We start from the raw sequence: 24620 nt of genomic DNA, 5'->3' as shown, positions 1-24620 counted from the left end.
TTTGGAGCAGAACTGAAATCTCTAGTCTCTCATTACATAAATATTAACACTGTGAGACAAACCCAGAAGCAGATTCCCACCATGCTGAGGAGAGATTAACAGACTCGAACCGATGGGGTTTCTTTCCCTTCTCTTATCTTTTGTTCACACAATAGAACCAAGATTGAATTCAGATGAAAGAAAAGTCATCACGTAGTAAACTATGACACCCACACCTCTTTCCTTCTTGGGAAACAGTGCTGTACTCACAGATGTGTGCACGTACGCAAGCAATTGCACAACAGATGTACAAATAAAGGAGGACAACAGAACTGCAGGACCAGATCCAATAATAAAAGGGTCAAACCTTGTGTTCAGGACACCATACACAGACACACAAACACAACATCTGATTAGAATCAGAGAGGGAGGGAGGGAGGTTGGGAGAAGTTTACAAGTGTTTGAAGACTCAGCTGTGAGGGGGGAAGTGAGAGAAGAGGAGAAGAGGAGGAAGAGAGGGATCCTGGAGGCTTAACTGCTATAGCTGCTGTTCTGAGAGCACGTCAGGGATAACAGCAGTTAGTCATGCACAAATCCATAGTGCCTGGAACACCCACTGACAGATGCATGCTCAGAGAACCTGTGGTTAGGACACACAGACACTTTGTGTTGACGTGTGGCAAAACCTGCATGAAGAGTATCAAATTAGCAATGTGAGGTACAGTCGATCGTCTTAGCGAATCATTCAAATATTTCCGCTGGAACAAAAACATCTGTCCATGTCTTACACACCGTAACACATTAAAGTGAATGACAGCAGTGATAAGGAGCAAGAAACAACCAGACTAGCTCAGACTACGCCTGCAGCAAGAATGTCTTTGCTCCAACAACAGCACAAATCAGTATTATCTGCCTGCCTCTCGCTCTCAAAATCACAGCTGTAACTCAACAGGAAGCTGCTCAGAAACCCCTGCAGCATTACAATCAGCTCTCTGAACGGATAAAGGAAAAAGGAGAAAAAAAGGAGAATGTGAAGTAATTGAGGAAGGGGTCCAAAGCAGCTGGAGCGTGATCCCCAAACTCAGTAAAACTTCTTCATAAGAACCATGAAGGCCATTGTTGAAGATGGAGAAACTAAATGAGGCAGCCGTGCTATTCTCCTTTTTTCCCTTCAGAGTGACATCAGAGGTAGGCTGGGCCACTCCAACAAAAAATAAAAAAGGGTCAAATCCAACTCCCACACCCTCGCACCCCCCTTCTCCTCCCCACCCATCCTCCTTCCCCTCCCCTCCTCTAGTCTCCCCCATCCATTGTGGAAAACTCAGAAGCATCAGTAATCGGAGCTCAGTCTGTTGAAGTGGCCGGCTTTTGAACCATGCCCCAGCCCGAGCCCCAGGACAGCTGAGTCTACAGAGGAGGAGGACATCTTTAGGATATAGGTCCTTTGCAAAAAAGAGCCTATATATATTTTTATATTCAACTACAGGAGAGAAGGAGTGAGTGGAGAGGAACAACTCAGAAGACTGGGACAAAGAGAGAGAGGGGGACAGAGAGATGAGTCCTGAGCACTGTGGCTCGGCGAAGACGCAAAACACACAGGTGAAACTATAACTGCAGGAAACACACCCCCACCACTGCTGGTAAGAAAAAGGTAAATGTTGTCTGTATACATTTTGCCTCTCATTCTGATTGTGCAGTGTGTGTGCGTGAATGTGTCTGGGTAGTTGTGAGATCTCTTGCTGAGAGGTTGAAGATGTAAGACGTTTCGTGACCGGAGGCTCAAGCTGCAGACAGAAACATTTAGCAACGCTTCTTTGGCTTCTCTCAGCCGTCTGAGGACCCAGATATACTTAACTGAGGGCGTTTTTTATGTTTATACATTCAACAAGTGATTAACAGTATATGGGGACAAGTGAGGGCTGCAAATGGTGAGTAAGATGCATCAGGAATAAACTTATGAACTAGGATGTTTGGTAGTTTGGTCTCTTTCAGGGTATGGTACCAAAATTGACACAGGTTATGCAGTATACAGATATGTTTAGGGGAATATGTTAAACGTTTTTATTAAATAATTCCAAAAGGTTATTTGTCATTGTCGAACCTGAGGAGAAGCAAAGCTAAAGGAGAAAAAGAGGGTAAAGAGAAAGAAAAGTAGAGCATTCCAGATAAACACTTGAGGGAGACTGATGTCTGAACTGATCAGATGGAGAGATTTGAGCTTCGAAGCCAGGCTTGTTTATTTTTCTTGGCTTTAGATTTCCAAATACCAAACCATCTGAGCGGCGTTGCTAACAGAGGTGAGGGGACTGAGGCGAGTTAACCTGCAGAAATCCGGGATACATCAATATGACATGTCCCTTAGCACATGCGTCTCCTTGTTATAAATTGGGGGTTGTGGGATCATATCCCGACCCATACAAAAAAACGACATTGTAGTTTGTGGAATCATTGAAAGAGTGCCTAGTCTCTTTTATCAGGGTCAAGTTTAATGAAAAGTGATGATGCATTGTACTACAACTCTAACCACATCCTCCATCCAACCCACGCCATGGGCATAAAACACTTCAGTCAAAAATATTCCATGATAGAAAAACCTTTGAACACTAATAGCACCAGTCTGGAGCACATCCATATCTTCAACTCACAATTACCTTAAAATGTTTTCACTTATTTTCTGGCCTGTTGGTGGGATCTGAGGAAATCGCTCCGTTCACTATGAAAAGCCACATCTGTAAATGCTGTAAGCGACCATGAAAGACACACTCACAACACACACACGCGCCTTCAAAATCCCTGAGCTTGACGTCAAAGGCAAACTAAGAATGAGGGAGAGGGCTAAGAAAACATTTCAGGAGCTTGTTTTTGCGTTAGAGTAATAAATCACAATATCAAAACCTCCAATAACTCAAGCTGGAAAAGACAAGAGACAGTTAAAAGGTAAACAGGAGGCAGGCGCAACCTTCTGAGACATACCCAGAACATTCTGTGCAGAGCAGCGGTGCTTGGCCTTCAGGTTCACCTGAAACTTGGGAGCATGGGGGACAGGCCTGTGAGAAAGCTTTAATGGGTCATTACGACCAACCCACACATAAAGTAACCATTCTCTTAACCCTCATCCTAGACTGTAAATCACAACAGGAAAACTGTTTGATGCCTTCTCCGTTCAAACTTTTTTAAAACTCCTGGGGAAGCCAATAAAAAGCGGTCAGGTAGTTCGTGGTGATGCTGTCAGAGCCGGTTAACTGCTGCCCTCTCCCAGACTAGGTTGTAACCCAGCAGGAGACTGATAACTCACTCAGCCAACTGCAGTTTGTCTGCCAATTGTGCCTCATCGTTTAACCTGAGACTGTGTGTGGACCCTTCACAGACGCCGATGTGTAACGTACAGCTCAGCTGATCTTATCAGTCAAACAGAGCCACATATAGAAACAGACAGATAACCCAAACACACACAGGATACAGACATGGGCTTGTCCTAAAACACCGCTCCTGTGCTGTACTGACCACATGTGGTTAAATCCAACCACAACGGAAAAACCCGGACACATTTTATTGCTCGAATCTCAACCCTGGATTATGAGTCACATGGCTAGCTGTAGCACTTCTGGTTAGAGTGAAGAGCTACAATAAATTAAAACAACTGCAGGGGGGATATAAAGGAACAGGTCTGGAGTAAAAGTTTATAGAAAACCCTCTAGCTGCTCCACAAAGGTCATTTAGAGTCCTCCTAATGAGAGCTTGGACACAGCTGTATGGACAGGTCGCCATAGGGAGGAAGAGGTCAGCAAGGAGGTCAACATAAACAGACGAGAGAAGTAGAGGCATCTAACTAAATAGAGCCTGTGTGTGTGTGTGTGTGTGTGTGTGTGTGTGTGTGTGTGTGTGTGTGTTATGGTATTGATTCAACTAATAGAAAGCATGTGCCGTCAGTGGTATGACTTTAAGATGAGGTGAGACCCAGAGGGACAATATAACTCAGGAAGCACTTTGTAACAGTGCTCATGAGTAATCTCCTAATCCTGAAAATGTATACCATCAAGCCTAACAAACAAACAGTTATTTATAACTTCTTTGACGTTTTAATACTGAACCCACCTGGCTCTCCTCTCTCCCCTGACCCTCCTGCGGCTCTATTAAAATGCTTGAAAACAAGTGCCACTTAACTGGTTCAATAAAAAAGCCACCTGAACCGGTGAGGAAATTGCTAATCCGTCTGCCTGGTTAATTTATTTTAATTTTAGCCAACTGCTACATAAGAATTATTATTACGCCTGTGTGTGTACAAAGAGATGTGTGCTTGTGTTTTGTGATGGGGAGGTAAGGGGATGAGAGTTGTGAAGTTATGGAGGAGAGGCTGTTGAAGAGCTGCAAGTCCTTATCTTGAAAAAGTATGACAAATATAGAACCTTATATGAACTTTGTCAGCTTAATTATTAGAGTAGAGTGTTTGTGTTTCTGTGTAGTGCCAATGGAAGAGGAGAGGGGAGCCCGTTTTCCACAAAGACCGATTGATTGCAGGGGTTGGCTGGAGTATGGGTAGAGGGGGGATGTTAGAGGAAGGGTGAGGCTGCACCATAATCCCCACACGGAGACCTCTGACCCAAACATCAGCCCACATGTTTAGAGTTTCACTACAGAAGAGGGAAAACAGATTGAGGCCGCGGGGCCTCAGGGGGGTTTCGGGGGGATTCCTCCTCAGTAGCTCGAAAGCAAACCCACTTCTGGAGTTATTATTTGGGTTGGATATGTTCTAACCACAGGGTAATGCACCACTTAATTAAACACAGCATCTTCACTCTTCTACCTCATCGTTCTTTTTAAAATTCTGGTGCCAGACTCCAGTCTCAAAACTGGCTCAAGTTATAAATGTAGAGATAATATTAGTCCAGCATTAATCAATTTGCCTTTTTATACTTTCAACATGCATAGTTTAGTTATCAGATATAAAACAGCATTGTTTATTTGTTGTTCCGCTGTGCTAATAATCTTTGTAAGCTCACTTCTGTTTTATTGAGGAACTTGTATGAGATTTTCCTTGTTGTTGGTAATGTTCTCAGTGTTGATCCTGTTGTTTTTGTTGTCATTAATTGGTCCATAATTTTAGTACTTTTACTACTTCCTCATTCATGCTGCGCTCTCCTCTAAAGTCTATTTTCTTCACATCACATCTTTGCCATTTCTCCACTGTGATTTTTATTCTACCTTTTTCAGCTTTCTGTTCACCAGCTTAATTTTCCCACTTGTGGCAACTGAACCAGTTGTTTCAATGAGCATACAAAGACAGCTCAATATTTATGTTTGAGGGATACAGTTTATGAGCGGTCATGTAAAGACAGTGACAGTGGCTGGTGACATCATGTATGGATGAGACGCTGGGAGGACGTCAGTCTCTGTCGTTGTACTAACAGTGCAGCTGGCTCAGCTCCATTTTTCCATGTAGAGGAGTGCTGCTGTTTATTGTTGGTCCTCTCTTAATCCAGATTCTATCATTCACACATGCTGTATTGAGTTTGCTTTTTCTCTCTCCCTCTCTCTCTTCTGACCAATGATCTGGTCTGTTGTGTGTTTCAGGGCACATTGGAATTGTTGTGGGAATGTCTGAGGGTCAGGTGGGGGAGTGGAAGCTGGGGGGATTTTCAAGCTGACAAAATATGAATATGTTTTGTCCAAGTTTTCACACAATCACAACAGATTCTCCCTGCTTGTATGCATCTACCATGCATGCAATGAACCAGGAAAGACGCAATAACACATTCAACATGTGTGTTATTCATCCGTGCTCCTGTTATCAATCTTAATTTGTTAAAGATGATCTAGATGAATGACTTGAATGATAATTTGTGCAGTAAGATGTGGACCGGTTATTCAATATGTGAACATTTCCCTTGCATGGAAATCCGAACTCAAGAAACCATACGTGCATAAATTATAAATAGTATGAATACTGTAAGCATGTGACTTTAAAGGGGTCGTCCTGAACTGCACAATGAACGCCCCCTTAATTTCTAACCATCTGCAGCTACATTTCCATGCAAGCAATTTAAACAACTTTTTTTATTCATCTGTTGCATTGGTGTAGATAACAAGAGGCTTCATGCCAGTACATACAGTGTAACCAAAAGCTGTAACAATGACATATGGCCGTCTTTCCGAGGTAACAACCAATGTTCATTATGCTTTTCATCCAACAAGGCACAACACATGTTTCCTGTATATGCTAGAAGCGCAGTCGTCTTAATGAGCTCTCTGCTCATTTCCTCTCTAACGACAAGGAGAAAATAATTATTTGTCTCCTACTCAAGCACAGACTTAATCACCATTTACGTTCAACATCAGCAACTACACAGAAAACCAAGGTGAACAAAAGGCGGTCTCCACATATGCACATCTAGATTGAGCGATGTGGTGAACTCACACACAGGCCAGAGTCAAGCTGAAATAGGTATTCAGATCTGGGCTTTGTTGAAGGTGAATAGTTGGCACGATTTTGCATTTGTGTGTCTGTGCATAGGAATTGTGTGCAAATGTGGACACATTTGAGGAGAAAAATAACTGAGTAAATTTTTGCGTGCATGAGGCCCTCCAGAGATCTGTCAGCATGGCACTGAGCTCTTTAATCATTAGGTAAATCTGAAGCCAGACCTAAAAAAAATGACCTCTCCTGTCCAAGTCATAAAGCTGCATTTAATAAGTAATGGTAGAGCTGTTCATCTTGAACAGAAGAACCCTTAATGACAAAACAAACAGTATGAACTTAAAACAACCGAACAGGACATATAGTGTCAAAGCTGCGAACATATATGGCACATTCGAAAGTTTATCTTCTTTAGGACAAGGTCGAGTGAATTTAACAACATAAAACCATAAAATGACTGTCTTGCACAAAAAATGAAAATGGTTCCCAGTTGTACAAAAATGAGTGGTAAAAAGATTAGAGGAAGTAGGTTACTCATAAATACTGTCTGTTCTTAGACTGTTCCAATAACAGCCATGACAATAAAATAAACCATAGCTCAGACACAGAAAGACAAAGTAGGGAGTAAAGAATTAAAAGTACACTCATTTGTCTCCTGACTAAACTATCAGTGGAGTGACGACCCAGCAGCGCAATTACAAAGCTCATACTGTTGCCAAAATATGAAGTAGACAGAGTTGGAGGCTCACTTCAAATCCTGTATTCCTCAAACAGTTACAGTGGTTTCACATGCATGTTGTGAAATAACAATACGTGTTTGTCAGGAAGCCTGAGCCAGCAAGAAATGTACTAAATCATGCTCATATTAAAAGGGGGAAATTTAAAAATTGTTTTAGAAAAGAAGACATATGTCTCTACCTAAGTTATTTAGAAGAAAGAAAAGGAAAGAAACACAGAGCACAGATGGAAAAGAGGAAGGAAGGTATTTAAAAAGTAAGAGAAAAAGAATGTGGAGGAGGGAGTTTACACAAAGAGGAAAGTAATTAAATTGAAAGATAAAGGAGTGAAAATCTGTCAAGAACAAGGAAGTATTGGGAGTATTCTATCTATCAAACGCTCTGTCTCAAGTAACTATCGTTATGAGTGACCATGAAGAGAAAAAAAGGGGCTGTGACCCACTTTCTTCCTCTGATGCCCCATTCTATTTATTACTACTACAAATAGGGCACCACATATTTGGACAAACAGCTTCTCTCTAATGTACAGTTTACAACTATGACTCTTAACTTGCAACAATAAAAAAAATGTCAATTCTACATTGCAAAAAAAGCATAATATGTGAAGGCAAATTCATATGCATGGAGATCAATTCCCACAGATAAGCACTTTTCCCCCATTTCCCCCTTTCCTTAACGGCTGTCTGAGTCCCCAAGCCCTTCAGCAGTGTTTAGTTTAGGTTTGACAGGATAAAAAAAGGAGACTTTTGGCTTGTTCTGAGGAAACACTGCAAACTTTGTACCTTCACAGCACACTGGTGACCTCTCCACGCTCACTTAGATGTCTTTGATATGTTATGGTTCTATGAAAGAGACGAGGCCCCTTCGTACTCAGAACCACCACCCAGGGGGAAAATCAAACTCCACAAGACAGGGAAGAGGAAAAATTGAAAGAGAGGGAGGGAAGGAAAAACAAAAAAAGATGAGAAGAGAGAGAGAGAGAGAGATTTAAGAGGTGAGAGCTGATGGATGACCTGTAATGCCAGTTCTATTCATATCCTCTAAACTGTGGACAATGTAGAGTGCTGCACAGCAACAGCACAGCGGCAGCCATAGTTTGGACAAGAGGACTTGAGAACTAATACTGCCGATGCTACTGTTAAAGTCATTAGCAACTCTCGCTAAGGTCAATAAGTATACAGTACCTGGTAACGCTGTCAGACACAACAGCGGCTGGAAAAACACATCACCATGAAAATGATTAACGTCTCTGGATAGCCATGCACACACAGTATTCAATCATGCAGACGAACAAACAAGATTATGCATACCAGCAACAGTGCACAAACACACTAAAGATAAAGCGGTCTGTTCTCCACGTTGTTCAAAGTGACAGATTTGCCAGAGTTCATGGAGAACCGCAATGGTGTCATATGGGAGAAGCATTATGCCTGAGTTTTGGGGTGGAGGTAGGACTTAATGAGGTGGCAATGAGTTAAGACTTGAGAGTGAATACTTTAAAGTGTAGAGTGATGGAGTGGATTATGAGGACTAGACAGCCCTAGCCGTACACAAACCTAGGCCGAGGTGTCAAATGTCGCACCATGAACGTCTGAGTGCGCGTTTGGTGTTTTGTGGTTGTGCACTGATGAGAAACAGAACTATAGTCAGCTGGGATAAGAAAGAGGTGAGCGAGTGCAAGGAGTCATCCCTAAAATTAGATGAGGATTAAGACAACTGTGCACAAACTGTTTTCTGGAGTTATCTCACAGCCCTGCTCTGACTGTTTGTGCAAGTGTGTTTGTAAAATTGCTTTCAGTCACATGCAAGTAAAACCTCACATAAACAATCCTGTTGGATGTATGGAGTCATGTGGAGTATTTGGTATTCAGGGTCAATATGTCTTACTGAGGGATAAGCTGAGCACTGTTGCATCAGACAAAAGGGACAAATCACTGAGCAGGACGAGACATCCCAAACCCTCTGACTCGCCATTTTGACCAAATAGCTCAAACTAAAGAGCCTCAGCACCTAAAATCAGGATACAAATCTGAGTAATAAAGTTCCTTTCATGATTTTACTTTGAAGAGATAAGATAGAAAGAGAGACTTAAGACAAAGGTGAGGCAGGGGGGCCATATAAAATGACAGTGTATTTAGTATAGTTTCTCTCTTTAATTCATACACCCCAGACTCATCTGGAAGTAGGGTGCATTAATACAAAATTGTAACATTATAAGAACATTCCCAAAACAATAAAGTTCCTTGATATCTAACAATGGAGGTACGATTTTCTCAAGTAAGACAATTAAGATGCATACAACACGAGACAAAACATCGATGTTTGCTAAAGAAAAGATAAAATTCTGTCCAAGACTAAAGAAGACGCAGTATGCTTAAGGGCAGATACCAAAGATAAACCACAGCCAGCTGCCACGTATCAGACCTCTTGATGGTGGGGAAACCAACGATGCCTTAAAAAAGGGGTGTCAGTCAGCAGGGGAACTTACTGAGATGGAAAGCAGACTTTGTGCTTCTGGCTGATCAAAAATTGGGTTCTCTCTCTCTCAGGCTTTCCACACATCCAATATTATGTGAAACAATGACCTGACAGCTCTTTCACAGAACACTTTTTAAACAATTACAGATTGTCAAGAGGACATTTCAAATGATTTTTGATTCAAATCGTATGGCAGCAATTTCCTCTGCCCTTCAAAACTATACAATCAACACGCCTGCTGTTTAGATTCCCTCCTTCAGGCCAAGGACTGTTGTTTCTCATGCTTAACTGTCAGATTCTTATATTCTTGCAGGAAGGCCTGGAGGGATTTGGAGGGAGCACCAGTAGCTGTCAATCTATTCATCTAACCAGCCAGCAGAAATGCAGGGGCTGATGTGGAGCCTGTGCATCATGTTCTGCCTATCCCTCTGGGAGGAAAGTTACTGCAGGAGTTCCAAGGAAACCAGGAGGACCAAAGAGCTCTCTATCCACAGAAGTAAAAGGGCTCCCCAGGATCCTGATGCGAAAAAGTGTTCCTACACTTTTCTCGTCCCTGAGCAGAGAATCATAGGTTCATACAATATCCTATTTTAGCAACAAATCCCAGTTATTCGCCACACAGCTGGCCTTATTCTACAGAGATATAACTTTATTATCCGTTTTGTCCTTTTCCCCTAAATTACATTCTCTGTAATCTTTCTTTTATCTGTCAACAGGTCCAATCTGTGCTAGCACCACGGGCCCCGAACCAGACAAGGACAGAGTGACCCGTATGGACATTGCAGATGTGCGGGAGGTGTTAAACAAACAGCGACGTGAGATTGAGACGCTGCAGCTGGTGGTGGATGTGGATGGTAACTTAGTGAATGAGATGAAGCTGCTGCGGAAAGAGAGCAGGAACATGAACTCTAGGGTGACCCAGCTCTATATGCAGCTGTTGCATGAGATCATCAGGAAGAGAGACAACTCTCTGGAGCTCGCCCAGCTGGAGAACCGTGTACTCAACGTGACCTCCGAGATGATGCGACTTGCTTCCAGGTACAAGGAGCTGGAGGGTAGGTTTGCCACGATGGCCGCGGTGGTCAACAACCAGTCCATTCTCATCTCTGAATTGGAGGATCAGTGCCTGAGGTCGATTGGACGCAGTGAGCTGCCCATGGTGCCTCCACTGGTTCAGGTGGTACCACAGAATCTACCAGTTAATAATCGTTTCACCAATGAGATACAGAGGGACAATAACAAGCGGGCTTTTCCTCGAGGATCACGAATGGAGTCCCCTACTGCGAGCCCCTATGCAATCAACCCTCCACCCCAGGGAACACTTACATCTGACGGTATGTACCAACTTTAACATGGTAGGGATGACTTAGAAATAGGCAATAATTGTCCCAATTAACTATACACACCACTACTAAAACAACTATCTACAAAGTACCATTTACAATGTAATTTCTTGCAACAGTTGGTATTGCTGAGCCACAGTTGGCTCATTCTTGGCATGCTACGGAGGCAATGAAATCATACATTCCTGTGAGTCCTGCTTGGCTGAACAACACAGAGCATATGCACTAAATTAGTAGGCTGTGGACGGGGCTGTTATAAAAAGCATTAAAAACCCTTAAGTTAAATGGCAATATCTATCTACAGGAAGACTTAAGTCAGATCTGTTCTGAGAAAATAATTCTAAAAATCAGATGGACTAGTCCCTCAAGTGTTATAGACCCCTACACACAACTATCAATTCAGATAAAATCCTCTAAGATATACATGGCTAGTCCAGACTGTTCTCACAGAAACTAATTCTGAGAAAGATTGTGTCCAATATGAAACCAATTTGTTAGCAAAAGACCGAGCGCTGCCAGGAAATGGCTCCTAAAAGCTGGACAGTGCTGGCAGGTTCCTACCGATAGGGGTAATACAACCAGATTGTGAAATTGATGAAATTATTCATTAGATCTCGCTGACAGAGGGGAAAAACGAATTTCCCGAGAGAAGACAAATGTAACAGAGAGACTAATTGATTCCCAGAAGAACACTGACGCAAAGAATATTTTCCTCTTGTATCTGATTCTGATATGTTACTGCCTATCTAATACTCTGAAGTGTGAATTCAATCCAATGTATTTCATAAGTGGTTTGACCTGATTCAATGTTTGATCCTCCAGAAAAACAAGTCTGAGAAGAACACTGAGCGTGCAAGGCCTTCAGCCCACTTTCAGCAACAATAACAATACACTTATTTAAATCCCAATATGCAGAGAAGCATTACTTCATATTTGAAAAAAGCCTTCATGAAATAAAGGAAAAAAAAGACGAGAAGAGAAGACAGAGATGTGGGGAAGAGGTTGGGGGTGGTTAATAGCAGGGATTCCTTACTGAACGTTCTTGTGGCTATTTCAAGCTGTGCATAACAAATTTCCACTTACAATGTGTCCTTGTTAAACTGAAATTTTAGTGTCATATTAGCTAATCATAGCTCATTAGAACTATGAGCTGCAATGAAACAGTCTTTCTAGAGGCCTCATCTAAAGGCTCTGTCCAATAAAAACTAGGACACAAACTGCTGTACTCCATGTTTCGTCTGATTGAATCAAATCAGTCTGGACACCCCCACTTTATGTAAAACCAAGAAAAATTACAAAGTGAGTTATGTGTCGATTTTGCTAGAGAGGTTGTCACATTCCTCATGTTTTTTTACTTTAAGAAAAGGTAGAAATACATTTTTCCTGAGAGATAAAACTAAAAGGGATAAGCACTTCACTACAATAATTCCATTCCTTTTTCATTTATTTTCCTTATTTAAGTGTCCATGGATGAGTACAGCCTTTTCTACGGACTGTGTGTATCTAAATCAGTCAGTAACACAGGTAAATACGTCCAAATCCAACAGCTCTAATTGGCTCTCTTCCACATAGGTTTTCTACTTGTGCAAATAGATATTACCAGACCACAGTTTGGTGAAGTTGAGCTCCTTCTAAACCACCATGGTTTGGTTTCTTAATATATTTCAAACCACAACCTCTAAAGGCAATGTATAAGCAAACTGACAAGAAATTGACAGAGGAGGAGAGAGAATAGGGGGATTTGTTCAAGAAGCCCTTAACTGACAGTTCTGATGGAGACTTATTACTGGAAAAACATAAGCCTGTGCAAAGAGCTTTAGGTATAGGTATCAGGGCGTTATACTGAGTCCCTGTGTGCTCCAACACACAGCTGAGAAAACCATCTTCCATTGGCTTTTAGGACCTGGATGCCCCCACACAATGACTAGGTTCATACTGGTTTAACACAAATTAACACAGGGGAAAACAGAGGAAATATAATGGATGGTTGAAAAGGGTTCAGCTGCTTCGGCACGAACACATGGGTTAATTTGAAGAGGAGTATTCATGAAACAATCAAAGTACAAATACATGCTTGTGGTTTCACATTGCATGTTTGAAACAGGAGATATTTTCCAAAGAATGTGTTTCCTAAAACAGATCCTACCCAACTCTCTCTCCCCTTTGTCTCGTCTCCTGTCTACGACCCCCGCAAGTGATGATGATGACTTTTGCATCTGCAATAAAAGGAAGACATCCTTTCTGCTTCGGGGCACTCAGCAGGGTTATATTGCTTGGGGAACTTGAATTACCAGTTATTCAGGCAGTGGGAAGCTATAGCAGGGATCAAGAGTCATTAAACGAAAGATGCAGATATAGAATGTGTAATCTTTCAAGTTATATGGTACTCTACGAATTGTAAAGGATTTTGGGCACATGAAATAATTAGCCATATGTTTATTAGTATTACATTATAAATATATTAGATACTAATACTTTGATGCAAATTGTAAAAAATGTCTGGTCTGCCCCAAACGAACCTGTTCCCTTACATCTGGAATATGATTCATAAGCAAGGGCATCCCTGTAACAGCACAATTCCTCATCTATAATGGTTTGTTGTGAAAATTTGTTCCTGCAATTTGGATATTGCATTTGGCCATATTTTTTTATTTTCATAATATGTGATTAATTGTTCCGGCGTAGCAAATAACACTATAATAATAGATTGTGGCCAGTGGTGATGTAGCAATTGGAAAAAATAGTTACTGATCAGATATTTTAAATGACAGCTACCACAACAATTTCTATTCACACTTTCTTGGACTAGCGAGTTCTCTACAATGATCTTTCGGTTCCCAGGACCCTTCAGGGACTGTTACCAGGTGCGTCAGGCAGGACACACAACCAGTGGGATGTACCTGCTTAAGGCAGACGGCAGCGACCGGCTGATCCAAGCCTGGTGTGAACATGGACTTGATAATGGTGGATGGACCGTGTTGCAAAGGAGAAAAGATGGATCTGTTAACTTCTTTCGGAATTGGGAGAACTACAAGGTAGGATAATTGAAAAAAAATAACTAACTTTGAGACTGACGGAAGGGTTTTACAAAAACAATCTTTCCATAACATTAAATCTTATTCTTGAGGGGAGTTGTAAGAATTTCCCTAAGCTTTAGTGAAAAAGGAGAAACATTTTTTGGGACACCAAGCAAACTCGTGCTAAATTGCTCATACCCATATCACAATTATAATAAATAAAGAGCCCTGGTGGGTGCTAAGAAGGAAGACTTTGATTTCAACCCCACTGAAATGATATTTTAATCCTTTTCTTCAAATGTGTCTGCCAGTGACCCATGAGCTAACAGAGGGGGAGTCGAAACTAAGAAATAAATTTAACATCGCCTAAAAAAGATGCAAGCTAGCAAATCAACCTTATCAATGCATTTTTTATGATCCACTCTCAATCCAACTGCCGCAAAAGATCTATTAAAAAATAAGTTGACCAACTAAGAATAAAACAGCACTTTGTTGGTCTGCACCACACTGCAATGAGACTGAAAGTGGGTAACAGAGAGCATGCCCCGTGGCTTGTCCCCCTACAGAGAGGCTTTGGCAACATAGATGGTGAACACTGGCTTGGATTGGACAATATCTACAACCTTGGGAAGCAGGGCGACTACAAGCTGATGGTAGAGCTGGAGGACTGGACGGGGAAGAAGGTGTATGCCGAATACAGCAGCTTCCGTCTGGAGTCAGAGAGTGAGGGTTACAGACTAAGGCTTGGTACCTACCAAGGAAATGCTGGGGACTCCTTCAGTAGTCACAACGGCAAACAGTTCACCTCGCTTGATCGCGACAAGGATGCGTTTTCTGGTAAGATGGTTACTTAAGGAGTTTCAGAATGCATTTTCATTTGTTCTGTTAGTTTTTCAAAGTAATGATACAATTGATGTTGTCCATCACACTGACTCATTCCATTCCCCCAATTGTCTCCCTTTCCAATAGGCAACTGCGCCCACTTCCATAAGGGTGGCTGGTGGTACAATGCCTGTGGCCAGACCAACTTGAATGGCGTGTGGTACAGCGGGGGAGTTTACCGCAGCAAATTTCAGGATGGAATTTTCTGGGCAGAGTATGGAGGAGGTTTCTACTCCCTGAAGTCGGTGCGCCTCATGATCCGACCAATCGACTAAAACCTTGAACTTTGGTTCTCTTCGAACAATCCTTAGTATCCTTCCTTATCTTAGCTACCCGTAAACAAATTCTGTAAAGGCAGGACCAGGAACCCCTGCCATTGTCCAACTGTGCCTTCTAGAAGAGAGCGGAGGAAGAGATGGAGGCATATTTTTATAGTCAGATGATAATGACTCTAAGAGTTTGCTCAAAAGTGAAAGAGGACTCATACTATTGCCCTTCGTAAATACCTGCTCTCCTCCACCTTTCAGTGTTGACAGTAAAGGTCCATAAACTCAGACCATTTAGTAGTACTCTAACATGTTCCATTTTACTAACTCCTGGTGAAACGAGACGTGTAATAAAGGGAAATGGTCATTTACTTTAAGATTTGAGCAGCTAATGGTGACTTATTGAAAGAAGTGTTGCCTGTACCTAGGGCTAATGGATGTACTGGGATGTTAAATTCAAGTAACAAGAAAATCGATGCAATTTAACATTTTCTGTAAGAATATTTGATGAACAAATGCGGACAGGCTTTGATAAACCTTCTGTCTTCTCATTTCTGGGATTTTTCTGGACTTATTTGACCCCACTCAAAAGAAATGAAGTATTGGAACAGTGTGCTTGTTCCAATTGCATATGGCTGAGCTGGCTTTGGTATGTAAATATATCTGGCTGTATTTGTGAAAGTTAATTTAAGAGGTGATACTACTCAGGCCAAATGTTCACAATGTTGTCACTCTGCCAGTCTTTGTTATTTATCAGTGTATTTATAGTAAGTATAGCCAGGGCCATTTTATATATTGCCCTGTAACAATACAATTCTTTATTCTTTTTTTTAAACCTATGTAGAAATGCATTGATATCAGTGTAATGGTTGAAGTGAGTGTGTGCACACGCACGCACACACGCACAAATGACAAATACAAAGTGGAATTCTATCTGACTTGAGTGTGGAGAATGTGTGACATCCAGTGCCAGTTCCTAAATTAAATTAAATTCCTTTATAAACATTGAACATCCTTTAAGTCTTCACTCAGCTTCATCTTAATGAAAACCAACACAAACAGTCAAACTTGAACTATTACAGTGTGTAAAGTATCAGCAAAGTCTCCATCCATTTAAAAATATGATAAAATCAACTGAAATGAACCACTGTGAATTTATTTGACCTGATTGAATTGCATTCCAGGCAAGAAGGAGAATTCAATAATGAAAGAAGGGGGAAGATGAAAATGAGCACTTCAAATCTCATGATTCTTGTTTGGAAGAAAATTATTATGTGAGGGGATAGGGCAGATTCAAAGAGGCAGTTGGGACTATTCTCAAGTGAGGACAGAGATAAATAACAGTGAGGATATCAAATGATGCTGGTATAGAAGAATTTACAGATGAAACGCAGAGACAATAAAGAGACACAAGACAGCTTGGGAACATTCACTGCACACAAAAAAGCTATTCACTTTTTCCAGATGTCTTTTTGAAAATATGCTCCCCTGTTTTCTGAGATGTACAGTAACACCGGGTAAGACATGTGAGCACTGTCACAGTGATCTTGACATTTGACCACCAACATCTACTCATGTCATCTTTGAGTCTGAGGGAACATTTGCAAAAAACTTCCCCAGAGATATTGTGACCACAGGATAGACGCACAGCTTAAAAGCATAATGCCTGTGGCCACAGCTGTTGCAAATGCAGACTGAGACAAAGTGAGACTGTAAAAAATATTATACAATTATTTTCTCAGTAAAGCCCCATTCAGAGAGGTCAATAAGTAAACCCCCTCTCTATGTAGGACATGTGTCAGCTGTTATCTGTTTAATGTAGTGTTTTTTACAACCACAAGAGGAAAGAGGAGTGCTGACATACAGAGGTGAGGCAAAGATAATAAATTAGGTGAGAGGGACAGATAATTTTTAATGTTCTATAAACAACAGGAGACTAGTTATTGTACTTTGGCTCACTGTGACACAGCTCATGCAAGCAATTAAGGTACTTTAAAACTGTTAAGGGGCCAGTATTTGCAGCTGGATCGTGTCAGAAACCCTCTCCTGAAACACAATTACAGTGACAGATTGGGAGGCTGCATCAAACCATTTCTGAGACTGAGTTCGCCTTAGCTTCAAAACACGTTCACACAGTTAGTAAAATGAGAACATAGAAGTATGGATATATCCGGAGCCAACTCGGTGCACACAGATAGAGGACTACTGTTGTTATTCTGCTTATGCTACGTGGCCAGCACAGACAAGGTGAAAGGATAAAGAGTTTTCAAAGTGTGCGTGACACATTTCTATGGGCTCTTTGTCCTTTGCATGATTAGCTAGAGAACAGGGACAAGTTCATCTGCGCTTTTAACAGGCAGGCCCTGTGGTGAACATAGACAGGAGGGGTCTGTTTCTGCTGAGTCGAATAAGAGGTCAGAGTTCAGACGCATGCATGCACAAACGTATCACTGTGCAAAAACCAAGGCTAAGTGACTGAAAAGCAGACACAAGGTTCTTTCTTTAGCCTTATCTCCAGAGGTAAGTGTCACTCCCACAGGTATACACAGCAGACAGAAACATGACGGTATGCCACATAAGAATCACATGTACACAGAGACATTGTGAAAGTTAACCTAACTGTGGCATATTTATCACACAGAAAAACCACATGGTAATGTCAGCTCTCTGATGCTGACAGATACTTATACACTAAGAGAAATCCAACCAACCCAAATTAACCATTACACATACACACAGCTATTCTTATTAGGGCACTGCATTGACTTCAATTCATTGTGGGCAGCCTAACCAAACCCTTATCCCCAACTTTAACCAGGATTTCATGAATGATGTTTTGACTCACCAGGACTTAGCTTTGGTCCCTATAAGGACAACAAGTCCCCACAAGGTCAGTGTTTACTCTAGAAAAGGTACACACACACTAGGGCTGCTAGATTATGGAAAAAATCATAATCACGATTATTTTGGACAATATCAAAATCACGATTATTTAAACGATTATTAATATGTGCCCTTATTCTGAAGTCTATGCTTTATTTTGTAATCACTTCCGGTTCCGGTAAACACCGATGACGGCTGCGTTTCATATTCCTCAGTGAAACCAGGATATCGGTGCCCGGTTATTCATACCCTTAATGATGACAACCCTAACACTCTATGAGCAACTGACCGGCGCGGAGAAATGCAAGTCCGGTCTGACCGGTCTGAACAGCCAGGCGGGAGCGCGGAGTGAGAGCCAGTCAGCTGGGTCGCTGAATGCTTTGGGGGAAAGACTGAATTGCGCATCCGGGTCTCTTTCGAAAAAAATGCCAGATAATCGTTTCAACTCGATTATAGTAGTTTGGAGATCGTTTGACCCCATAATCGTAATCACGATTAAATTTCGATTAATCGAGCAGCCCTAACACATACACACACACAAACTCGGAACCAGCACTGCAGCTTTTGTTCATTCCCAGCCGCTCGCTCACTCACAATCGCTCTGAAGGGACTGGGGGATTTATGATAGAGGGGAATGTCTGAGAACAGGAGAGTGGCGATTTCCATTCTGTGTGCCAACTTGGCTCAGTCCAACTCTGAGGGCAGCCAGCTGGTCACACATCACACATGCACACTCATCGGACTGTAAGAAAACTCACACCAACACTTAAAACACAAAAATAATCCACCCAATACAAATCCAACTTATGGTGTTATTCACATACGCAAAACAGGGATAGATAAGCAAACATGTGCATTAGCTTTGCATTCGTTTCCCGTTCGGTCATTACGTCCAGACTTCCATGACGGAGCACAATGGGCTGGTTAAAAGTTTCTGAAACGACAAACAGACTTTCCAGCTCTCTGTGTTTATGCTTGTGTCTGTGTTTGTTACTCTATGCTCCAGTGGCTAAGTTTGCAGCAGTAGCTATGATACCACTCTGATTGCATGAGAAACAAAACAGCATGGCAGTAAAGATCAAAGTCATCATCAAGTCAAAAAAAGAGAACAAACAGTACAGCAATAAAACCACACATGTGGACATGAGCGATGTCAGTGCACAACTCTGATGGATTCCTGCATGATGTCATGCCATGGAGTCAAAGAGAGAAGGGGCATAAATATTTAAGGGAACGAAAAAGACATTTGTTATTGTTATTTTCAGTTTTCCTCACTGATTCATGCGCTTACTCCAGCTGAAACGAAAGTTGATATGTTTCAGGAAAATTCACCATTGGCTGAAAAACAGAGCAGAACTACAATGGCACACAGTAGAGTTCATAACTCTGCCAAGGCCCAACTGACCCCTGAAACCACATCTGAATTCTTTCTTTTATTGGGATTTCCACCAATTGTGCAAACTCACAAATATCAGACCCCAAAACATGCCTGATGTTTTTCATCAAGATCCATCAATTATGCCCAGAGAAATCAAGGAAAATGTTGAAAAATGTGTTGCACTACATTCAAGGTAGAGACAAATCTTTTCTGGATCTGCCCCTCGATATGGATCATCACCAAACATTGAATGGGTTCTTCCCTGACCCATACCACATTCTTGCAGCAATATTGAAGATAGGAAGCAGATAGTCAGCCACGTCAGTGCCTCGTTCAAAGATCAAACCATGTGGACGTCTGTGTGTGTGCATGTCTGTTTGTGTGTGTTACCTAGGTATGGCATACACGAGACCATGCTCTGGCTGCTTATGTAGTCTCTCAGACGTTTGTAGTTGTCTTCTTTGGACATCAGGTAGTCGAGTCGATCAAACGTTGCCTTGTCCTTACGACTCAATAACTGAAGTAAAGAAGGAGAGAGAAGGGGGAGCAAATGAAAGATAACATGAGACCTAAACAGACATTTATAATGGGTTTCCTACTGCAGGAGTTCTCTCATAGTAGGAAAGAAAAGAGGTTCTCTCATAAAATTGAATCCATTCAAGTCACTTCTTTCAGAGCGAGGGGTCAAATTGGATACACTCCAGGAAAAGATTAAGTTTTAAAAACAAAAAGCTTGAGAACCTGATCAAATGGAGAAAAATAATGCAAGACAAACAGAATTGGCAAATACAGTGTTGGCGACTGGTTAATCAGAAGTCTGGTGACAACCTGTCATCCAGCTCCACATTAACACTTCCTTTCAGCAGTCAATCCTTAGCTGTTGGAAACGTAGTTGAAGTCGTTTACTTTTCAGTGTCAGAATAAAAAGCAGTCATGTCATAAAGAATAAAACCATTCCAAGAATGTTAAGAAGTTACACAAAGTTTTCTTTGAGGGAGCACGCTTCTGAAACTAGGCTGCAACTTTCTGTGTGTGACAGCTTTTTCAGGTTTGGAACATGGCAGCACAGTCCAGTTCAGGTAAGTTTGTCATTTCAAACATGGAATCTAGAATGTGTCTCCACGTGGGAGCACTTGTGATTATATCTCACAAATTAACAGGCACATAATTTCTGGTAGCTATGAACTAATTTATTAAACTTTGACATTTGCTCTGTAAAAGTTGGTATAATAAATAAACTTTAATAAGATTAACAACTGAATAATGTAATGAAAATGTCCCTGCCATTCGAACACACGCATGATCAGTTAATAAATCTGCGTGGAGTCCGGTATTTCACCTAAAAAAACTTAACCGTTCAAAGACGTATGTATTTCCCAGTGATCTCCTTATTAAATTCTCATGATATTAAAAGAAGCATACACTTTCTGAATGTCCTGCATACTGTTATGGTACAGATCTACATGACACCCCTTTGAATCAACAGCACTCCACTAATAAATCAGACTTGCTTTTTGGGTTATGTAAATATACTCACCGCCCATGTTTTGGTAAGCCTGAAGATGGGAGCACTTTGTAAAGCCGACACCACAGCCATGACCGCATGAAGGTTGTTAATGTCACACAGTTTCTATGGAAAGTTGAAGCACATAGAGCATAATAGTTGAGTTTACGCTGCACACATTCATAAGTTAAGAACAATAAAGTAATATTGTACGTAGACTTGTGTACCTTGGCAGTGCGAATGTAAAGACTCAGCACCTCTGCTCTGATCTTCAGCGTCTGCGCGTGGAGGATCTCTCTTACCACCCAAAAACTTGTCTAGAAAAAACACACACGCAAAGAGATGATGACACCATGCGACTCTCACACACTTGCCAAAAACAGATGCGGTGTATGGCATAACGGATTAAGCGGAACGGGTCTGCAAGCACTAATCACCACTCCGAAACTAGTCAAATTCAGAGCAGGAGAGCACTGGGCAGACTGCGAACAGGAACGCTCCATTAGAATCAATTAGAAATTAGCCATTGAGGTAAAACAAGTTCTTTGCAGGAAAATCCAAACTTATTACTCACCAGACACACTATAACTCCTAATATGTTAACTGTGAAAAAAGGAGGACAGTGTGTGTATATGTGTGTGTTCAGAGTATTTGGCCAGACCGAGAGCGATATCGGAAATTTGTCTCTCAAGGGAGAACGTTGTTAAGCCAAAGTTCTGATTATACATACACACACGGACAAGTCAGAGCATCAATCAGTGTTTAAGCTCTGGGGAGAGCAGGAATGGAAAGAGGAAAAGGGAGGAGAGGGAGGGAAGAGAGGAGAGGGAGGGAAGAGAGGAGGTGATGGGAGGGGAAGTTAGCTTCAATGCCACAGGGCTCTGAGCCCACAGCTGTCTGTCTGCACATTGTGTTCCCACAAAATCACTTTCTTTTTGTGGCAGGAGATGACGACGGGAGTCATCATTACTTAAATGAATTATTCAATAACATATGTATATAATGGTGCTTCATTGTGAATATTCTAATTTCCATTATGATATAAATAACCAAACACCAGCTTAATTGGTTCTTGATGTAATCCTCAACGACTTTATTCGGGTCAGTGATGGATGATTACAGGATGTTTGTAAGTAGCTCGCTCTCATGTGCATGACAGGAACACAGCGGGGGCTGATAAAGAGACAGGACAGCCCACCAATGCCATGGGATCTCTCCTGGTGGTCCAGACTGACGGGCCCTTTCTCAACTCGACTAAATATCAATAGTTATTAATTGAGCTTTATTTATGTTGTATTTTTCCAGTCTTATGAACCACTCAAAGCTATTTGCAGAACCATTTGCATCCATCCAGTCACATGCACATTCATACACCGCTTTTATAAACAGACCTTTTTTTCTATCACCAACCATTCGTTAACTGTTGGCCCTGTCGTCTTGGGCAATAAGATGTTTAGTCCGAGTATTCAGTTTTGTGGAAAGAAAACCCACACTGTCTGGTGCTCAATATGTGTAACCAATCGTATTAGTGTAAAGGAAATACTGATTCTAATGTGACAGGAAAACTGACGCTCTCTGCTTTTCTGAATTATTTCACCTATTGTTTTTCCCCTATATTCTCTGCTGTTAGACTTTAGTGGGTGCTACATATATAAAGTCAAACAGATGGTTATAGCCACGAAGACATTTGTTTCAGGGAGGAAGTGAGAAGTGGAGGAGTGAAGAGATAAATTCATCCAGCCACTAACTCACTCCGTCTCTTCTCTTATACACACACGATTCACAGATCAAGCTGATTTAATCTGCTAAGGTTGTGAGTGTATCCCCATTAAACAGAGCCATGTGCATTTAATTTCACCATTTCATGTGGACAGGTCTGCAGAGAAGATGAGGGAGGGAGCAGAAGACTCACAGATGCTATTTCCATTGGCTTCCACTTGAATTTGCAGTTTTCTTAGAAAGAGAGACCTGAATGTAAAAACCATTAAAATCTTGGAGGTAAGAGGTTCAGATTCCCTCGAAGCAGATTAAATAGATCAAAAATGTATTTATTATCATTACTGTTATCATTAGTATTAATAGGGCCAGAAAATTCTAAAGAAAGCAAATGTTATGGAAATTCTATTTTTAGGTTGTTATGTGTGATGTTTGTTTTCTTACTTTTTAGGTAGTTTCAGCATCTTGATATACTACTTATCAACACCTTTGTGTATTTTCTGTATGACACATTTTCTTTTTAGGGTTAGGGTTTTAGGGTTAAAGCAGCAAAGGGGAAGAGCCCAAGACAAATGTCCCACTCTGGGACATAAGTTAATGTTGAATCTTGAAATCTACCTCCGATCTCCAGTGTACATTTGACTGCAGTTTCCATTTACTGTAAAATGTGATTCCAGTCTGGGAGCAGAGACATGCTGCAGCTTCACATTCAGTTTGTTCAGTGTTTTATCTTAATATCTCAGGTCAGTCTGGACAAAATATACAGCACCTTAGGGGTTCATCGCAGAACATGTGTCCGTGTCTGCATCTGCACAACGATAAGATCACTCCTTATGACTGTACTCCACATACAGAAGTGTGTAATGTGCGACCGAGGCAGGGTATGAGGGAGGGGAGGCTGAGAGACATTGGCATGTTTGTATGGATGCCAAATTTTGTCTCAAGTAAGGATCATGTCTTTGGGGCTGTGCTCACAAGCGTGTCAAGACCTCCAGAACAGACCTGAGAGTTCCCAGCACTTCAATAAACATAAATTGACAGAAGAAGGCAGATCCAGACAGTTTATCGTTGCGGATCAACCCATTAAATGGCCCGAGGGGAGGAAGGGATGAGGTGGAGTTAAGGATCTGGACAAAGACGCGGATGATAGCTGGCTGACACACCTGAGGGGATGGTGGGTCTGATTTACCATTGGCTGTTCAACAGAACAAAGTTAGTTATTATGCCAGTGAATCAAAGTTTAGTCAATGAGCTGAAATAAGTTGATCATGTCATCATTGCAAACTTCTTTATTACTCTTCTTATGACTTCAAGATAAATTAATATTTGTTTTCCTACTACGCAAGCTGCTCGCTGCATCATAACCCTGCACTGCTCACATGCATTATACGAACATTGCACAGTACTATTTAGAATTATTCACTCCTTGCTGCCAAATTAACAGTGTAGAAATATTTTGCTCAACTGGATCCTTAAACCAGCAAGAGCGTCTGAAAGAATAGGAATATGGCTTCTCCTCATGCTAAGGGAATCTCTGCTCAACCAGTTCAAGACCTATTATTCAAAAAGCTAATTTCCTTTGGCTTGCAGCAGATGAAGTATGTGCAGCTAACATCTTGAATCACCGTTTGGGATCTGCTCCACATGGAGTTTCCACAGCAACACATTCTTGTTAGATCATCTCATATTTATCCAGGAGGGCAGTAAAGTGGGTCTTTACTGGACGATTCTGGCAGAAACACTGGAAGGAGATTAAAGGGAACTGCTTACATCATTACCCACAACTTCCTGTTGATGATTTCACAGGGTGCAGAGGGAGCATGCCATTCACGCTCCTGAATACATTATATACGTAAGAATGTAATGCACGTAATTCAAAATCACATAATTAAATTGATGCAGGTCCGAACCAAAAAGCTCAGGACAAAGTATCCTGCCTGTCTTCACTGCTCTTTCACTTGGATAGTACTTATGAGGTATTTGTCTGGCAGGGAGGAGATGTGGAGGTTATTTAGTGCTGCC

The 24620-nt window shown here is 41.5% G+C and overlaps 2 protein-coding genes across 5 annotated transcripts in view; one reads left to right on the top strand and one right to left on the bottom strand.

The window, feature by feature from the left end:
* ralgps2 (Ral GEF with PH domain and SH3 binding motif 2) overlaps positions 1–24620 on the bottom strand; it is a 63929-nt gene that overhangs the window by 9588 nt on the left and 29721 nt on the right. For all 3 annotated transcript variants that reach the window (XM_062395041.1, XM_062395043.1, XM_062395042.1), the window contains exons 7-9: positions 21110–21199; positions 20916–21008; positions 19769–19895 (exon numbers count right to left, since the gene is read on the bottom strand). In XM_062395041.1, coding sequence (XP_062251025.1) covers positions 19769–19895; positions 20916–21008; positions 21110–21199 — 310 coding nt within the window. The remainder of the gene's footprint in view (positions 1–19768; positions 19896–20915; positions 21009–21109; positions 21200–24620) is intronic.
* angptl1a (angiopoietin-like 1a) lies at positions 1347–16202 on the top strand. Of its 2 annotated transcripts, none has more exons than XM_062396453.1 (6): positions 1347–1619; positions 9923–10180; positions 10326–10943; positions 13794–13987; positions 14536–14806; positions 14939–16202. In XM_062396453.1, the coding sequence occupies exons 2-6, from the start codon at positions 9991–9993 to the stop codon at positions 15124–15126; spliced, it is 1461 nt and encodes a 486-aa protein (XP_062252437.1). In that variant the 5' UTR covers positions 1347–1619; positions 9923–9990; the 3' UTR covers positions 15127–16202. The 2 variants fall into 2 exon arrangements, with proteins under 2 accessions (XP_062252437.1, XP_062252436.1); XM_062396452.1 differs by having other exon boundaries at positions 1347–1630.

Source organism: Platichthys flesus, chromosome 9 (genome assembly GCF_949316205.1).
Source record: "Platichthys flesus chromosome 9, fPlaFle2.1, whole genome shotgun sequence".
NCBI lineage: Eukaryota > Metazoa > Chordata > Actinopteri > Pleuronectiformes > Pleuronectidae > Platichthys > Platichthys flesus.
Note: the sequence above shows the minus strand (reverse complement) of the source record. Positions and strands in the feature narration are given on the sequence as shown.